At 36.4% G+C, this 20,055-nt stretch overlaps 1 protein-coding gene across 1 annotated transcript in view; it reads left to right on the top strand.

Moving 5' to 3' along the window:
* tmem182a (transmembrane protein 182a) overlaps positions 1-3,311 on the top strand; it is a 6,623-nt gene extending 3,312 nt beyond the window's left edge. The window contains exons 3-5 of the mRNA XM_037686542.1: positions 533-631; positions 716-853; positions 2,086-3,311. Of these exons, the coding sequence (XP_037542470.1) occupies positions 533-631; positions 716-853; positions 2,086-2,309 (461 nt within the window). The 3' untranslated portion in view covers positions 2,310-3,311. The remainder of the gene's footprint in view (positions 1-532; positions 632-715; positions 854-2,085) is intronic.
* The last annotated feature ends 16,744 nt before the right edge of the window (positions 3,312-20,055 follow it).

Here is a 20,055-nt window from a genome sequence, read left to right as displayed (position 1 = left end):
CTTTTTTGTTGTTATATACCTGGATGACTGAGAAAACAAACTTTGTGCTTTAACCCTTGATTTATCACAGCCTACACTGTGGTTCTGATGAACGTGGGTTCTGAACAGTATCGCCCTATTACTTTAGATAAAAAGCTGAGGAGTAATCAATTAAAAAAGAAACATTTTCAATTCCATTTAAAATGATAAAATAGTTGAAAATACACAGAAGAAAACAATATAAGCTCAGTAAATATAGGTCATTTACATTATTTATTAGGAGGAATTACTTTGTGGAGCAAATACATTTTTAGAGGTGCTGCACCCCTTCTGCCACTGTGGGAAATAAAAGGACTTGGGGGGAGCATTGGAAAATTCACATGCTTTAGAAAATAAGAGTGAAATGTAAAAAACGCATGGGGGGGGATAATAACATTTACAAGCATGAAGCACATTTTGGTGTGGTTCTGAGGTCAAAGTTTTGTTTTCTGCTCTACATTTTTATTTCATGTTTATTAAGGTGTTAAAATACATGAACACCTCTTTTCTGCAGAAAACCGGGGCGACATGAAAACCTGTATGCCTGCATATCTCTACACATACCCTCAGCTAACCAAAAATGAGACCGACACTGGTTATAGTCCTTCCATGAGTAAGTATCTGATTCTATCGTCTGTGCATTCTTTCTCAATGATGGAGTGGTTCTGCACAGTTGGTTAACATCCCTGCTGTACAGTCTACAGAGGATTCTGGAGCGTCTTTATGCTCATTAGTGTGGCAACTGTGGTTCTCGGTGGGTTTCTCATCATCTGTGCTGCTCCGTTTGCGAGCCACTGCTTGTATAAAACTGGAGGTGGCCTCTTCCTCATATCTGGTGAGTTTATAGTAAACAAATCATACATGCTTAAGAATACTTGTTCATTGTTTCATGTAGATTCTAAAAAAATAAACTTCACCAGGTTCTAAAAATATTTCAGTCAGACTGAACAGATTCCACTGTGGCATAAAACGAAGCCAAAATGAAAAAGCTGTGCGGAAAAACTAAATCCTCCATCGCTGCTTCCACAGAATTTAAGAGGGAAAGTATCAACCAGGTGCTGCTGATCAAATGATTACTTGATTGACCACATCTATTAAAACAGGATTTTTAGCAGTTTGCTGCTCTGGAGCAAACAGGTACCGTATTTTCCGGTGCATAAGTCACGTTTTTTTTTTAAATAGATTTGTCAGTCCTGCGTTTTATACGCACACGGAAGCGACTTATATACGTTTTTTTTTTTCCATATCCATAATGCAATTTTTGACTGACGCTTTAAATTTCTAAGTACTGCAACAGCGAGTCCTCCCGTGCTTGCTCCACTCAGCTGGTGCAGGTGGAGGAACGCTGGAGAGCTAGCAGCTCTGGCCGTGATGGATGGATGGCGTCACGCCGCCCAGGTGAAATTAAGCTGTTTTGCCCATTAAATAAATGCATAATAAACGTGACGAGTCAGCGGTGACACATAATAAATGCGACTTATATGCCGAAACGAATTATATGTTTTTTTCCTCTTTTTTTTGACTGATGCGACTTATACACCGGAAATTATTTGTTAACACAATGCCAAGGCAGAAAGACATCAGCAGTCACCTCAGAAAAGCACCTGGTGCTGCCCATTAATCATAGATGATTTCCTTAGTTACATTTTCACACACAGCTTACTCAGTTGGGCTTTTTTTTTTTGTTTAGAGAATAAACATAATACATTACTATTTATTTATTTATTTATTGTACACAAGAGGTTAGAACTGAACTTTAAAGGTAAAGACTTGATTTAAATTTTTTTTTTTTATCCTGATTCGTATGATCCCAGAACTGAAAGATGGTGGACTCTGTTGAGAAAACAAATATTTTGAGTTTAATAATTAACAGCATAAAATATAATTTATCATGTAATTATTGAACATTTATCCTGAACATCTAACTTAAAAAAACATGTTGAAAATATTTTCTGGATACTTGATATGGTGTTTTAGTCCACCAGAATAATATTTTTTAGGTGTTTAATTTAAATGTAATTTAATTGCAGAATCTATGTTACCTCTCTCCCTCTTCTGCGCCCCCAGGCTTCTTCCTGCTGTGCTGCGTGGTGATGTTCGTCCTGTGGTTTCAGCTGTCAGGTGAGATAGACGCCCACGTCCAAGAGAACCGCTCTCTACTGTGTCCAGACTTCCAAGTGTCCCTGAGCTACGGCATTTCATTCATGTTTGCTCCCATTGGCGCCTTCTTCGCCCTCATGGCCGGCCTTCTTTTCCTTCTTATTGGTCGAACCGTCAAGAACTACAACTGAAAAACAAGGAAAGGCGTTTTATTTTCACGTTCATTTCACGTCTACAAGACTCAGTGATGATCAAACCATGTGGATCATTTTGTATAAATTCAAATGTTGAGTGTCCAAGTTTGAGTTTATGACATTTGAAACATTGAAAATAATCAAAGCATCTGATTAAAAGAGGCTGATTGGTAACTTTAAATTGTCTCTAGGTGTGAGTGAGAGAGTGAATGTTTGTCTCATTTGTCTCTATGTGTCCCTGTGATGGACTTGGACCTGTCCAGGGTGTCCCCCACCTCCCACACAGTGACTGCACCAGTGAATCTCGTGACCTGTAAAGGAAGAAGCGGGCAAAGATAATGGATGGATGGATGGAAAAAAAAGAGCAAATTAATGAAATTAATGTTTTCCATTATATAGCAGGGCCTTTTCTAATCCTGGCCCCCTTAACTTTTTTGTATGTGTTTTTGTGCTTCAACTTATATTTTTCTTAAACAGTTACTTCTCAACCATGAGTTCACCTTTTTCACATCCGGTGTTTTGGAGGAGGAAAACATAAAAACACTGAAAACTGCAAAGATTTTTATATAAACACAACAATGCAAGTTCACCTGAAAAGTTCACCTGATCAGCAGCTTTTTGACTGCATCACATGATGATATGCCGTTTGTTCAATGTTCACAACTTTCTATATTGTATGTAAACTAAATCCAGCTTGTACTGTGACTGTGCACATCCATGGATGCTGTCATTTTCATATATTTTCTGTGGCTCAGTGCTGACCCTGCACATGAGGCTGTTGAGTTTCTCAGCAGTATTATTTCAATATAAACGTCAGTTTGTAAAGCACAGATTAGTTTCTGAATGGAGCAACAGTTTTATCTTCATACATGCTTGTTATAAATGATTTCACCATAGGTTTATCTACTCTTTAAGTGTGTTGTGATGAAAAAAATGTTACGTCTGTCAATGAAATGCATTTATTTTTCTGTTATTTGTTTGGCATTAAAATGAAAAGGCTGTGATTCATGGTAAGTGGATTTATTTTCTCGTTCAAACAACTTTGAAAAAAAAAATCTACAACAAAATAATGTCACTTTTTCCATTAAGCCATTTTTATGTTGTAATGTGGATTATCTGTGGATGCCATCTTGAAATGGAGTGAGTGCAAAAGGTAATGATCTACTGATTACTTTCTGATATCCATCCAGTTTATTATTAAATAAACTTTAAATAAATTTTGCTAACAGATAAACAAGTGTTGACTTTAACAGTTAATACTAATATGATCTGTGGTTGTATTAAAGTCAGGGTGCAGGCAGTCATAGGCAACTCAGGAATAAAATAAAACAGGGGTTCTCAAAGTTTTTGGGTTCAGGGACCCCCTCATAACCCTCATGTTTATTAAATAATTTGCTTCAATTGTCTCTTTAATGCAATGGAAATATTTGTGTAACATAAATACTTAAGACTTGTTCTTTAATAGTGTTAATACCATTTTTATACTTTAAACATGGGGTATTTTTCACTCAAGACACTTAATTAACAACATTTTTAATTTCAACTTCCAAAAATTATAGTTTTGAGAAAATTAACAGCATCAAAAACCATTTTAAAACTTTACCTATTCACATAATGAACATAAAGTTATTGCCACTTCTTCAAATTATTACAGAGAACTCTGAACATAAAACTGAACAGAATCAGAACAACAGTAGTCAGACCAAATAACAGAGCTTCATTTGTAAACCAGTCGATGCTGGAATGAAAATCGCAGGTGGGCTGGTGGAGTGGGGGTCCTCCCCCAGAAAATTTTGAATAAAGTAAATGTGATTTCATGCATTTTTTGTATTTTAACATGTTGTTAAACATCTGCATGCTTGGTGGGCTTAAGACTTTGCTTTTTGATAAATCAGTTAGGATTTTCTTGTTATGCTGCTATAGGCATAGACTACTAGAGGACAAATTGAGCTCATTTCTTAAAATCACTTGTTACAAATGAATAGTTTGCATTTGAAATTATTTCTATCTTAACATGTGATTCTCAACCTGCCATTGTGTATCTGTTCCTCCTTCCTGTTCCTCTCAAACCCAGCCGGTCAAAAAAGTTGGCCGCTTGTCCTGAGCCTGGTTCTGCTAAAGCACATGTGTCAAACTTAAAGACCGGGGGCCAGATGTGGCCTGCCACATCATTTTATGTGGCCCATGAGAGCTTAAAATGTCTGATTATCATGTAATAAATAAGTCAAAAGGGTGGACTGACAACAAACTACATTTCCCATAATGCATGCCTATTATGTTATCTGCAAAGTAACAGCATCCCATCACTAGACTGTAGTTTTTCCACATCAATATCATTTTCCAAACAAGTGGAACTGAAAAATACAAACAATGATCCCCAAATGTCCAGGAAGAGAAAAGTTGATGCAGATGGACGACTGTTTCAAGAAAAATGGGAAGGCAAAGATATGCTTGTGCTTCAAGGAGACAAACCAGTATGTCTTTTGCGTTATGAGGAAGTGGTGGTCGTTAGAGTGCAATCTGCGTCGGCATTTTGACACCAAACACGGAGCTAAGTATGCCAAAGTGATCCTTCAACCCCAATGTTGTTATTTTGGGTTTCTTATACTTATTAAATGTATTTTATTATATTATGTTAAATTGGCAGCAATGTATTAAGGATTGCCAGTTTATGTGTTTATGCAGGCAAAAGTTATCTATAATAAAACCATCTCTCATTAGTTGGCTGTATGACCCTTGTCAGGCTGTGTGCAGCCATTTATTTTTTATAAAATGCTACACTTGTCACATGTTCTTAGCAGCTCACAATTGTTGGTTGGATCGTTATTCTACCCCTCTTAACTACGACAAAAAAGTTTTGAACAAAGTTGATGTCATAACTTATTTTTCCTTATTCACTTGGAAAGTTTGACCATTGATTTATGGAGTGATGTGGGTTTCATAACTTGACAAATTAAAAGGTTTTATGTTATAACAGCAGATATGTTTTTTCTACATCTATGCAAATATATATATATATATATATATATATATGTAATATTTGTAAGTTGAATAAGTAAAAAATTCAGTTATTTAACATTAAGGAGTAGTTACATTTATTTTACATTAAATTTAGTTAAATTTAGCTACATTTATACTGTCTTACAGTCACATCTGGCTCTTTGAGGGCAACCATGATGTCGATGTGGCCCTTGGTGGAAATAATCTTATCTTATCTTATCAAAATAAAATTTTTATTTTATTTTATTTTTTTGCACACCCCCAAGCTCCGGGGTAATGAACCCAGTTTGAGAACCACTGAAATAAAGAACAACTATTTATTTAAAGAAACAAAAAGACTGTCATGACAGCAAAACTCACAAAATCTCAGGTGCAGGGAGACACGAAGGAAGATCGAGCATGACGGCTATGGGAAGCACAATCCACAGACAACAAGTAAACACAAAGACCTAGAACTTAAAGGGACATCAATGAGACAAAATGATGAACACCTGGGGTGGATGGGAGCAGGTGAAGCAGGAGGTGACAACATGAAGGAAGAAACACTGATGAAGGCAGGACACACAAGTACATAAACACAAGAATCTAAAGAAATGACACAAGACAGAACACAGATTCTCACAGCTAACATTTAAACAAAGATCTCACAGAGCGGTTAACACTTGAAATGACTGACCCTTAGCAGCAACTATAACAAATTTTACCCCAATATTGGAAAAAAATTGACAGAATTCTAGTGTTTTTGTGTTTTTTAGCTTAGCAGGATATGGCAAACATCTTTGATTGGGCTGGCTCTAAAATCTGTATCATGAAGGACCCCACTCACCCAGCACACACAGTTTTGGCCCCGCTCCCCTCAGTCAGGAGGTTGAAGAGCATTAAGTGTAGAACCACTAGACTGAGGAACAGCTATACCCCGAAGATATTAGACTCGTGAATCCCTAATCAGGATTATCACCGTGAGAGAAAAAAAAATCACTGTAATGCCACTTTGATTGTTGATATGTGCTGCTGATTATTTTATGCTGCTGTATTCATTCGTACTCATCTGCTCATACAGACTCATGTTCCTGCTGCTGTTGTTTGCTGTATTGTTTTGCACTATCAGTGTTTAGCGTATGTTTATATAAAAATAAAATAAAAATTAATTCTGTACTACAATAAACTCTTTAATGTTTCTGAATGCACCTGTCCTGTTTAGAACTTAATTGTTGGCATTCTTATCTTCTCTGTTATTGTTATTTTTTATATTCTCTGTTATTATTATTATTTTATATTCTCTGTTGCTTTTATATCTTGTGATTCTTGTGTATGTTCCTTTGTACTGAAACTCTGGCACAATTTCCTGTAGGATCAGTAAAGTTCAGTCTTATCTTATCTTATCTTATCTTATCTTATCTTATCTCTGTATTTACTGTTTCTTTCTACACTTTATATTTTTGCTATTGTTGGATGTAACTGGGACCCTGTGTACACAATTTCGTTCCACCTCATGTACCACATGTGATGCGAATGATAATAAAACCTACTTGAACTTGAACTTTTAAAGATAATCATTTAGATGTACATCCTATTATTATTTCCTGCAAGTTTCATTGAAATCCGTTCAGTGGTTTATGATATATTTTGCTAACAGACAGACAAAAACATGATTGTCTGCTGCTACTTTTGGTCAGAGTGTAAAATAAATGCTCAATGTCAGTAAAATTAAAGAATAAAAATGCATGACTTGTGAATAAAATGGGACAAATGAACTGCCACAAGATGGCAGTGCTGTTTCATTTCATTTGCTTAAGCCTGAGAGGCTGAAATCCATTTTGCTTATCTGGAGCCTGGAGTGCACGTGGCGTTGTGCATTTAATCACAACTTCAGAGCTGCGATGGCTAGATGAAAGAATTCACACCTTGGCTGACAGACGGATGGTAATTTCACTCATGAATGGAGCATTTGATCAGGATCTGAATGTACTGCTGTGTTGATTCTCATGTGTCTGCATCAACTCTGAGCCTTTCAAGATTTATAATGTACTTATCGTACGTAGGGAAATGCATCTGCAGTTTGCCTCAGAATGCAGGGAGGGACTGACACAATGCAAGGCTCTGATCATTCTGTGACGCTGACTTTGCCCTGCACAATAGACCCTAATGAAGGAGATCTCACACTTCCAAATTTGTGCAATTTCAAATTACCGCCTCCACATTGTGCCACAACATCTTCAGGAGAATCCACGCTGTGGTAAAATCACTGCAGGTCACGAGCAGGAAGCCTTTCAGGCGGGCAAACGCTCATAAATTGTAAGATAAGCTCACAGCATAGGCATGTTTGACACTGGAGCCAGGAAAAAGATTTCTTATTGTGTGGACTTCCAGCTTAATTAAATATGACAACGAAAAAAAAAAGAACGTTTATTAATTCCTCAATCCATATTTGAGCATGAGTGTGCCATTGGGAGGGGAAAAATGAGGTAAAGGAGTAATAGATGGAGGTATGATGCAGGTGTAGTCTACTTCCTGCAGAAGCCGGGCCTTGCAGTCAGTAATGTCATCAGAGTGGGAGTCCCAGCTGAATTCAGTGCTGTTCTGCATCATTGCCCATGATAATTGTGTGTTGATAGGGAGCGCCGGAGATGGAGTGTAATTTCCACCGAGAGATTCCTAAACAAATACCTGTGCTCAGCAGAGGGATGGAGAGCGACAGGAGGTGAGGAGGAGAATAGCAGATGAAAGGAGATGGAGGATGAGAGGGTAGCACCTCCAGAGGAACGAGGAGGATGAGGAGGAAGAGGAAGGAAGGGCAGGAGGAAGTGGCTGCACTGCAAGTTCTGGTAGAGGAGAAGAGGCGAACCAGGCTTCAAGTCAGGACAGAAAGAGGAACAAAATGTTTAAAATAGACGTTAAAACCTAAGGATGACTCAGCTTATGTTTAAACATATACACAATTTAAGTAAAGCAAACGTGAGGTCTTTTACAAAATGATTTAGCTTCTGCTGGTAGATTTCACCCCCAAGAGCAGCGCCCACTGCCCGTGTGTGTTTTATATTACAAATATAAAATACTGACAATTTATTTACCAACTCAGTTTTGTTCATGTAATTTATTACCATGTTCTTCGAATCAAAGTGTACAGGCAACGTGTAAATTTATAAAAGTTCATATCAAACACTAACATAATGTAGAAAACCAGATAAAATGTGTTGTCCTGGAAACTGAGCCACAGTAGTTGCCATTTTGATTAAAGTAAAATGTTGCACTATTTTTCACCTGGTCAAATTTGCAACCACTCAATTATTCCAAGTCTTCTTTTTTTTTTTTTTTTTTCTTCTTTTTTTTTTTTCATAAGCATTTTGGGCCTCATTTTATGATAAGACTATAAATAATCATTTTAAAATAAGATTTTGAACACCACAGATTATTAGCATACACTTATAAAAACTTTTACACTTTCAGATTTCATGATCAGTTGTTATAATAGCGTGAATGTTTTTGAAGCACTCACTTGTGATCCATTTTACTTCCATACTTTTTTCGACATCTTTCTCGTTCCACAATTTTTGTGCTATTTCACCAAATCATAAATCAAAACGTTCAGCGCTTGCAGGACAATCCTGCTATAGCTTTGTTATTGGTGCAACTTTAGCTTTTTGAAATATTTAGCCTTTTCTGACACTTTTTTCCCTAATAGAAAATGAATTGAGCTAATTTTACATCCTTCAAATCTGTTTACAACCTTTTACTGCTCCTTTCACATTTTGTTCTGGTTCAGTGTCTTTCAGTTTCCTTATGCAAACTTAAAATTTTTTCAGCTATTTTCAGCTACTTTCAGATTTGTTCTGCTAACCACAATATTTTTGTGCTTCTTCGAACTTCTTTCCACTAATTTTTTCAGCTTTTTATACCTTCAGATTGTTATTTCTGCAAGTTTCGCTTTTTCAGCTAATATTTTGCAGTTTTTATGTCAATTTTAGCTTTTTCAGGTAATTCCACATTATTTGCACACATTTCAACTGTTTTCAGCCTAATTCAGCAAACATGTGCTCTCTCCACTTCCTTCTGGTAAGTTAAGCTTCATTCTACTTTTTTAGCTACTTTTCAGCTGTTTTTAGCAAATTTCTGCCTTTTTTTCAGATAATTTCCACTTCTTTGTGCTAATTTCTGCTTCTTTAAGCCTATTTGGGCAAACAATTGTTCTTTCTGCTTTCTTCTGCTAATTTAAGCTTGTTCTAGCTTTTCAGCTAAGTTTTTAGCATTTTTTTAAAGCTAATTTCAGCTATGGTAATTTCATCTGTTTTCTGATAAATTCAAATTTTTTGAGGTAATTTCTGCTACTTTTCAGCCAAATTAACTTTTTTATGCTAGTTTCAACTTGTGCTCCTTTCAGATTTTGTTTGCTAGTTTCAGTAATTTCAGGTACTATTTAGCTGTTTTTATGCTAATTTAAGCTTTTTCATCTAAATCCACTTTTTAATTATTTTTTTTTTTAGCTCATTTCAGCTCTTTCTGCTTCCTTCTGGTAGTTTAAACTTCTTTCTGCCTTTTCAGCTTTAGATTTTTATTTTTTCTTTGCTAATTTACTCATTTTTGTGCTAATTTCTGCCTATTTAAACCTAATTCAGCAAATATGTGTTCTTTCTGCTTTCTTCTGGTAATATAGGCTTGTTCTTCCATTTCAGCTACATTTCAGCATGATTTTAAGCAAGTTCTTCTGCAATAAGCATTCACACTGCATTTTCAAAGGAAATGCAATTCCTCTAGTTTTTGTTTGTATTATTATTTGTTAGTTCACTTGGTTTCACTTGTTACACTGAAAAGATAAAGCTAAAAACAGAAAGAAAAAAAAAAAGCTAAAAACAAAAAGAATTTTAAAAAGTGACGCTAAAAACAGAAAGAATAATAAGGCTCACTGTTTAGCCGGAAACAGGTCACTCTGAAACTGTCACTGTGGAAACAAGGTGGTAAAATTTAACCTTTGAACTTTACTAATAACATTTGAGCAACAATTTGCACTTTGGGTGGATTAAAACTATGTTTATACAGTAAATTTACCTAAATATAAAAAGTAACTCACACTTTAATATTATGCTGGTGAAGATTCTCAGTCATCCAGGACATGATACGTTAAAAATGTTCATTACAAAATTAACTGGACTTTATTTGTAACAGAAGACGTTTCGCTCCAGGTGTGATTTGTCACTCTACATATGTATGTGTATCTTATAACCTTATAACCTGAACCCCTCACTCACTGCTCTTTGAATTAAGAAAGCTCCTCGGATGAGGAGCAAAATGTCTTCTGTTACAAATAAAGTCCAGTTGTGCTTGTATTGAACATTTTTGAACACACTTTAATAAGTTAGTTTATTTTCAGACATTTTAAACCCTCAATTTCTCAAAGTTAAACCTTCACAAAAAAACAAAAAAACAACAACTATTACATTACCGTAGATAAATCCTTACCTAATATTTATAAATGTTGTCAAGTTGTGACTATTTTTATAATTTTTAGTTCAAAACGTTAAATTAAAATTTAGCTTGTTTGGTAGTATAGCTTTGCTAATTAAATTCAAACTAATTAAAAATGTATCAAATTATGGCATGTCTGTTCAAACATGTAACTAAACTTTATGGAAATATTGACACTAACAATTATTACAGCCAGGATTTTTCCTTTTAAACTGCTTTCAAAATAGTCAAGTAACAAAATATTTACAAATGTATTGTTTATACAAAAAAACTAAAAGTTGATAGATCCCAAGGTATGGTTTGCGATTAATGAAAAATCTCGGCTAGTGCAAAGCTAGGTGGCAACACGAGAGCCGCACCTCATCATCAGACGTAAATAAAACGAGAACTTCTTACACTATCACCATCTATGTGTCTTATTACAGTCTTTAAATTTAACTTTTATGAAGCTATCTAATTCTTAACAAATACAAATTAGACTGTTGATGATTATTAATAATTTTAATAACAATTCAATATCCCTTTTTTTACAGTGTACTCTTCTGATGGTTGTTAATTGATTATTAAACATTTAAATCTTTATTAAGAACCATGTCATAATCATTTTTAAATCCTTTGTAAATGTAATCCTAATGTACTTTTCTTAGGCTTTATAAGCGGAACAATAATCTGTAGTTTCAGAAAGGTTTCTAAAACCTTAGTTTTATCTATTTTTATTTTTTTATCTGTTCCAACATAAACAATAAACCTGCTATTTACAATTTGTCCCATTATGTTGAGTCGACACATGAAGTTTTATCTTTCAACACTGATTCTCAGAACTTTCAGCATCTTTTAGTTGGTTTGACTATGTGTTATGTGTTACATATGGATTTTTGTCTCAGGAAACATGCTTTAAAAATTTTTTTTTTAAGGACACTGAAAAGACACAGCCGAGGCTGAAGCAGGTCGACACAGCAAACAGGTCCGTCACTCGTCTGGTCCAGTTAGATTAGGTTCAGCTCTCAGTAAACACTTTATATTTAACCTTGAGGGAGATTTCAACTAATTGGAAAACAGTCTCTGCCTGAGTGCTCACACCTTATGGCGTGTAGTTATCATGGCTTATCTGCAAACTATATCATAATCCTGCACGACACGCCAAGTTGGGTTCCATTTGAATCTGATTACTTTCAACTCTCAGGAAAAAAAGGCAAAGTATTTGAATTGCATGAACAATATGGCAAGTCATATTACACGCTGCTTTCCTCTTTAGAGGTAATTTTACATAATTTCCCATTCGTTTCGAAATAATGAATAGACAACAGGGCTGCATAATTGTGAGAATTTACAATTCAGAGGACCACGTCGTATAATCACCACGCATAATGCAAAGAGTTGAGCACATAGGTCAGAGGTGGCAGTGGCACGAGAAGTAACTCGGGTTGTCAAGCAAATGATGCATTTATCTCCACAGATTTATGTGATGTGGCACTGTCTGTGTGAAATATATAAAAAAGTGGAAGCATATAATTTAATTAGCTTCACAACTCATAATTTAGACTCTTTCAGTGGAGTCTGAATGTTCAGGAAAACCCACCGGTGCATAAAGACTCCTAAAAATCGGTTATTCCATTGTTGGCCGGTGAAAGCTACACCTGTATTAAGTGGATCTTTTCTGCCCCTCTAACATCCTGTGGCCTCACGCCTCGGTTTGTGCATATAAATGACATTCCAGAGTGCGTATGGATGGCTCTCGTTCATACACGAGGTCTCTCGTTTCAAAGGCATGCTAATGCGTCTTTTGCTGCTCTCAGCGGCTCTCTTTTAACTGCCAGAGCAACGGTGAAGGAGATGATTGGGACTCTTCAGCCACCTTCGCCTCCTGAATATTCACACGTTTCTGACAACACGTGCAGATCCTAAAAAAAAAAAATTAAAATGTAGAAACGTGGTTTACAACTAGTAACTGAGAAATCATTCCAGGCTTTAGTAGCTTATTAAGAAGAAGGGTCACTCCTTTTCAGCTCAACATATCTATGCTTTCTAAAAAGAAAAGTTTCACGTTTTTCACTATTTTATTTGGGATTCTTGTGTTACAATGCTAAGAAGTTCAGTCTTTGGGTTTAGCTTCACCCTTGAGCTATTAATTAATGCTTCAGTACAAACAGCCGAAGGATTCGGCCATGAATATTCAAACGCAGCTCTCGCATATAATTTCCTATGCAGTGTTCTAACACTGAGCATCGGTGAGGCAGCCATGGAGGCCTCAAAGCCACGAGGCTCTGTGCATCATATCCAACTGTTCCAGTGCGAACAATAAACCTGCAATTTACACCTTTTTATAACAAGGTGAGACTTAACAACCTCATTCTCAAATGTCACAATTATTTTAAATAGTCATTCTTTTTAAAATTTTCTCCCACGTCTTCTCAAAGTCTAAGTTCAAGTATTTCAAGTATTTAAAGTTATTTAATTTAGTTTTTTTTTTACATTAAAGTCAATAAATGATGTAAAAGTTTTAAATAGTGACTGGTCCTTTAGGATAAAGAAGGCAAACAAAAATACACTTTAAATAAAAATCGATGGAATACTTTTAAAAGTGCGATTATCTTTTCTTCATCACATTACACTTGCAGATTTACTTTTTTTAAACTGAATGTTACAACTATTATTGTAGAAATTAAAACAATCCTGATCTTTTTAAACATTTTGAACAGAAAATAAGAATTATAATAATTTTCTCATATTTAACTCTCTAAATTTAAACCGATTTTATCTTCAGATTCTTAAAATATTACAATAATAATGTTTATTAATGTAATTTTTCAGGAGATGGGAGATTACTGTCATATTTGTTAGCATTAAGGATGTGGTTGTAAATGCCTTAAAAGAAAAAAATAAACTGTTTATCATAATTAATCTCAATTTAATATACAATTCTGATGTGGCATTTTGTTTACTCCTCATGTTGCTCTTCATGTGTATTCATAAAAGTCACTTTGTATGTAACCTCATCAACATTTATGAAAATTATGCATTGAAATCGTGGCAGCGCTAACAGGGCCCTTTTATTAACAGCTGAACTGCATCTGAGCAGAAATCAGTTGAAGGCGAAGTGGAGCAACTGGACGTATAGGCTCAGGTTTCAAGAGGTGGAGGTGTCTTTGTTTAGAGGAAGTAAAACTTTGCAGAAAGTTTTAAAACTCTTGCATGAGGCACCTTTAAACCCTCAAAGAAAAATGAGTTTGAATGAAAAGTAATCCAAAACCAATCAAAATCTCAAGCATTAATTTATCTGCAAAATTAAGAAACTTACCCATTCAGAAAAATATATTGCAGCACAACATTCCAACTTAAAAACCCATTAAACATAAAAAACAACAAATATACAGCTGAAAGGCATGTCCATAAGGCTTGAAATGAACACTGTACCTGCAGATTTCCATAAGTCTTTTCAAAACAGCTTCGCTGTAAAACAAAATCCATATTTTGAGCAGAAGTTTTAAATCCATGTGAGGAACCATTCTTTGACTTCTCTGCAAAGTAAAGTCTCCACATGTGTCCTGATCCTGTGGCTGCTGCTGATCTTTTATACGGGGTTTAAACTTGCTAAATTATACCTTTGACCTCAAGTGAGGCTGACACTCATTGAAAGTAAAATCCTGTTTGGTTTTGCAATGGTAAAAGTAGACTTTGTATTAATGGAAGTATAATATTTGTGGCTTGGGTGGTGCAGGAAGGAGGAAGCAGTGAATAATGTATCTAAATGCAGATGATATGTTCATATATTCATTTATTAATTTATACATTTGAATTGCCATTTAGCTTGGCTTTATGCTTGCCATTATTTAAAACATGTATTGTTTTATGCTCTGTAATAAAGTACAGGTATTTTAACCACTTTTTAAAGACAAAAGTGCAATTTTGTTTCCTTCTGTCTCTATTTTCTCTGTTTCATATTCATGTTGATATAAAGCCTCCTGCCTTCCCCTCTTTTGTTCATATCCAGAGATATGCTGAGAGAAGTCAGATAAACACAACACAAAGTTCTGCAAAGTTTTCCAAAGTTCAGAGGAAATGTCAGTTGGGAAGGTACCGGACTCGACGCAGCCGGAGCCACAGGGAGCATATGGGGGCTGAAAATGTTACCGACGATAAATAAACATTATTTAAAAGATCTGTCAGCTCCTGTTAGAGCAAAGCCGTGCATCATTTGTTCCGATGCTCTGAGGGGATGAGGAATATTTAATTACTCCTCTGAATGACATGAATAATCACAAAAAACATTTTCTGAAAGCCACAGGCGCACTCAACCCCCCCCCCCCCCCACACACACACACACAGATTTTAACTTGGACACTGACGTTTACATGCAAGTGATTAGAATTTGTTTTGCATTAAAACAAAGCAAAGTTCAAATGTTACATTTTCTTCCTAAAGAATAGTTGTACAAAGCGTACAGGAAGCAAAAAATAAATTCAGTTCAGCTGAAACATTCAATATTTAAATACATTACAGACTAGACAAACAATGAGTCAAAGTCTAGCGTTTCTCAGACACCTGTTAAATAATAACAGTACAATAAATAGCATTTTCTGTCACAAAACATTGCTTAAATGGTAAAAACACAACTCTACATTTATTCAGCAAGCACCTAATATATACATGAAAAAACAGGCTTCAGTTGACCTTTACAGTTGTTTTTGTGGCAAACAGGACATCAAATCATTATCTTTAAATCAGAAAGTTTGTCATGATACCAGTTTGTATTCAGACTGCCAAAACTGTATAAAACTAACCAACATTTTTCAGTCAGGTCATCTGGACAGTTTCTTCTTTCTTTTTTTTGTGCTGAAATGTTTCGCCTTCGGTCCAGAATGCTTCATCAGTCAAGGAAACACACAACAAAACTGATTTTTCGCCCAACAGCTTACTCCAAAGTGGAACAAACCAGTTCTGCTTGTGATAAGATGGTCTTTTTGGTACGCCCCCTCCTCCATTGCCGGCCCTCTTCCTTGTAGACAGTCTTGTCAAACTGGTTGAAAACAACAAAGTCCATGCTCAATAATCCAGGTATACAATCCAACATTTTTCAGTCAGGTCATCTGGACAGTTTCTTTTTTTTTTGTGCTGAAACATTTCAGCGAAGAAGCAAAGTAGCTACAAGCAACTTTGGTTCTTCTAGTGCTTTTCCAAGCTTTGCACTGCATATTTCATCACATACTGAGGAATAATACAATATTTGGCGTTGTGGATTTCTCACAGAAGTTTACAGTTGTACGACGTCAAATAAAGGTGGTAAGTAAGTTAATCCCATGACTTGTAGCCGTTTTAATCCTGCTAAGTGTTAGCAAACAGTAGTGCTCAGTGTATATCAGAGTCAGAGGTTCTTTATTTGTCATTCCCATCACATGTGGTACATGTGGTGGAACGAGATTTTGTACACAGGATCCCAGTTATATCCAACAATAAACTGTAAAAGAAAAGCAGTAATAAGATCTAAGATATGAACTAAGATAAAACATAACTAAAAATACACTAAGCACTAATAGCATAAAAACAATATGCTGAACAGCAGCAGGAATGCGACTAGACTGATTTTATACAAAGTATTTTGGAAAGATTAGTGAGGGTGAAGTCCGGAAGCGCTGAAAAAAATGAAGAACGGGAAGACAGTAGGACCTGATGACATATCAGTGGAGAATTGAAAATGCCTTGGAGAGATGGCAGTGAGGTTTTTGACCCAAATATTGAATGGCATATTTGACGGTGAGAAAATGCCTGAGGAATGGCGAAGAAGTGTGCTGGTGCCCAGTTTTAAGAACAAGGATGATGTATCCTGATGCATGCTCAAGGATGATGTACAGAGTTGTAGCAACTACAGGGGAATTAAGTTGATGAGCCACACGATGAAGATCTGGAAGAGAGTTGTGGAAGCAAGACTTAGACGAGAGGTGACTATTTGTGAGCAACAATATGGTTTCATGCCAAGAAAGAGCATCACAGATGCCATCTTTGCTTTGAGAATGCTGATGGAGAAGTACAAAGAGGGTCAGAAAGAACTTCATTGTGTCTTTGTGGATTTAGAAAAAGTATATGACAGGGTGCCAAGGGAGGAGGTGTGGTATTACATGAGTACATCTGGAGTGGCAGAAAAGTATGTTAGACTGGTACAGGACATGTGAGGACAGCAGGACAGTGGTGAGATGTGCTGTAGGAGTGACAGATAGCTTCAAGGTGGAGGTGGGAGTGCATCAAGGATCAGCTCTGAGCCCCTTCTTGTTGGCTATGGTGATGGACAGATGAGGTCAGGCAGGAATCCTCATGGAATGTGATGTTTGCAGATGATATTGTGTTCTGTGGTGAGAACAGGGAACAAACAGGTGGAAGAGAACATGGAGAGGTGGAGGTATGCACTTGAAAGAAGAGGAATGAAAGTCACCCGTAGTAAGACAGAGTGCATGTTTGTGAATGAGAGGGGGCTGGTGGAACAGTGAAGCTACAAGGAGCAGAGGTCACAAAGTTGCAGGACTTCAAGTACTTGGAGTCCATAATTCAGGAAAATGGGGAGTGTGATAAAGAGGTGAAAAAGAGAGTTCAGGAGTGGATGGAGAAAAGTTTCAGGAGTGATTTGCGACAAAAGGGTGTCAGCAAAGGTCAAGTGAGACCAGCTGTGTTGTATGGTCTGGAGACAGTGGCACTGACATAAAGACAGGAGAAAGAACTGGAAGTGGCAAAAATGAAAATGTTGAGGTTCTCCTTAGGAGTGACAAGGATGGATAAGATTAGGAATGAAATCATCAGAGGTACAACACAGGTTGAATAACTGGGAGATAAAGTTAGAGAGACCAGACTGAGATGGTTTGGACATGGTCAGAGGAGGAACAGTGGGTATACTGGTAGAAGGATGTTAGAAATGCAGCTGCCAGGAAAAAGACAAAGAGGAGATATATGAATGCAGTTAGAGATGACATGGAGGAAGTTGGAGTGAGGACAGAAGATGCAGAGGACAGAGTGAGATGGAGGAGGATGATTCACTGGGGCAACCCATTAAGAGGGAAAAGCTGAAAAAAGAAGAAGAATGAGAAGTTTAATAGGATGTGTAATGTAAAATTTACTCTTGCATACTGAATTCCACTGTGAGTTCTTGCCATGTGCTGATATGTGGCATGAAAACATCCACTGCAGTAACTATTTTAAATTATTAGTGGCTTAGAATTTTTTTGTGTCTTCTTTGCTTTAATGTTGGTCAACAAGGAATAAATGCCACACTAAAAGTCTCAGGCAATGCTGTGAGCTTCACTACCTCCACCATTACAGCCATGTTGTTTGTTAGTTTGTCCAAGGTTAGCTTACCCTGGGTTACATTTCCTCGTGGGTGAAGCGATCATACCATTCACGTTCATTACTTTATGCTAGGCCATTAGTAAGAAGGAGTGATCATTATTATTGTTTCATATTGGCTAGTGATTTTTCCCCTAAAACTTAACTTAGGCAATACTGTGTTTCTTAGACCATGACTAGGATGTGTCAGAGAAGCGGAGCGTGTTCTATTCACACAAGGAGAGCTGTTGGTCAGTTTACTTCTTGTTGTGCCATTAACTCTAAAATAGTTACTGAATCAAGTGTTACTTATGTAGGTAAAACTAGATGTTTAACAACCTGTTAAAATACACCAGAATGCAGGAAATGGCATACTTTATTCAAAATTTTACCCCAGACCCTACCACCACCAGTGTGTCCCCCCACATTACAAATATGCTTCTGACACCAATGGCCACTGCGTTGCTAACCATCTTCCAGAGCAGGAACTTCACCGAGACCAAAGTAGGACTCTCACATATAACATACTCATCTAACGAACAACAAAATTATTGTCTTTTTCATTTTAAGTGGGCCAAATCACTTATATTAAAAGTAAACTAATGGAAATTGCTGCTTTAATTTGATTATTTTAATAAGTCATGTAACTTGCTATGATCCCAGATTTTGAACAGGTGTGATACTGGTGTGATCACAGCATGCACATCTGATGTTGCTCACAGTGGTCCTCAGTGCGCTCATGGAGCTTGTGTGTTTGCCCAGATACATGAAAAATTAGAGGGAACATTTCATTCGCAACTAAATTTGAAAGAAAAAAAAGATTTGTGTTTATAGCATACCATGTTTTAAATAGTGAATTAGATACTTTTTATATTAAAGGACATATTAGTGAACAGATCTATATAACTCTTCACAAGTATTTAAGGATTTACATCAAAACCAAGAAAACTTATGTACTTATTTACTTATTTGGCTTAAAAATGTAAGGTCAAACCATATCAAATATACTTTATTATCCCTGGAGAAAAATCCCTTAAGCTACAAGGTGATGCCATGCAGATGGTCCAGGTCAACAATAGTTAAAACATGCAATTATACACAAGTCTAAAAATATGAAAATAGCTATAAAAATCATATGAATTTAAAATTATTTTTTTATTTATAAAATAAAACCTGTTCTGAAATCATGTTCTGAAATCAAAACAAGTGCTATAAAGACAGGAACACTGGGAAAAAAAGCAGGGAAACAATATAGACAGGAATGCGAATAAATGATAATTTTAACAATGTGCGCTATTAAAAATGTATTTATTCCCCCTGTTGGTTGACGTGTTGACGATCACGTCTCACGTGTTTATCAGGTTGTGGTACTGTATGCCACTGATCTCCTTAATGAATGGGTTTCTCAGGAACCTCAGAATCATACGCCATCTGATGAAAACAAGCAGAGCTGGAGTTCATGACCAGCTGTGCCCCAGCAGTGTCAGGGGGTTGATCTGTTAGTTGTTTGCTCCAAACAGTTCACATGCTGCTTAATGGTTCAGTCAAAGGGCAAATGAAAAGACCCATCAGTGCTGCTGATATTTCAGAAAGGGACGATCCCCTAAAGTTTGTAACTTTGGCAACAACATGAAGACGTGACGGTAACTTTTATATTGTATAAAAACATGTCAAAATACTTTCCAGTCACCAGTTCAGTCATTACTTTGCCCCTCCACGCTCAACAGAAGATGTCATGCCACTCTCATGCCCATTGGCACAAAGGATTGATCTGAGCCTCTGGACAGACCAACAGGGCATCTGTTCATCAGACAGAGGGGCTCGGACGGGTTGCCCTTAGCAACAAGCTTCCAAACAGGCCTCGTTGGCATCTGCAAACTTATTGGATGAACAAGAGTTTTCCATCCATCCATCCATCCATCCATCCATCCATCTATCTATCTATCTATCTATCTATCTATCTATCTATCTATCTATC

This window comes from Nematolebias whitei, chromosome 13, assembly GCF_014905685.2.
Source record: "Nematolebias whitei isolate Nwh7 chromosome 13, NemWhi1, whole genome shotgun sequence".
Classification (NCBI taxonomy): domain Eukaryota; kingdom Metazoa; phylum Chordata; class Actinopteri; order Cyprinodontiformes; family Rivulidae; genus Nematolebias; species Nematolebias whitei.
This window is presented reverse-complemented; position numbering and strand designations above follow the sequence as displayed.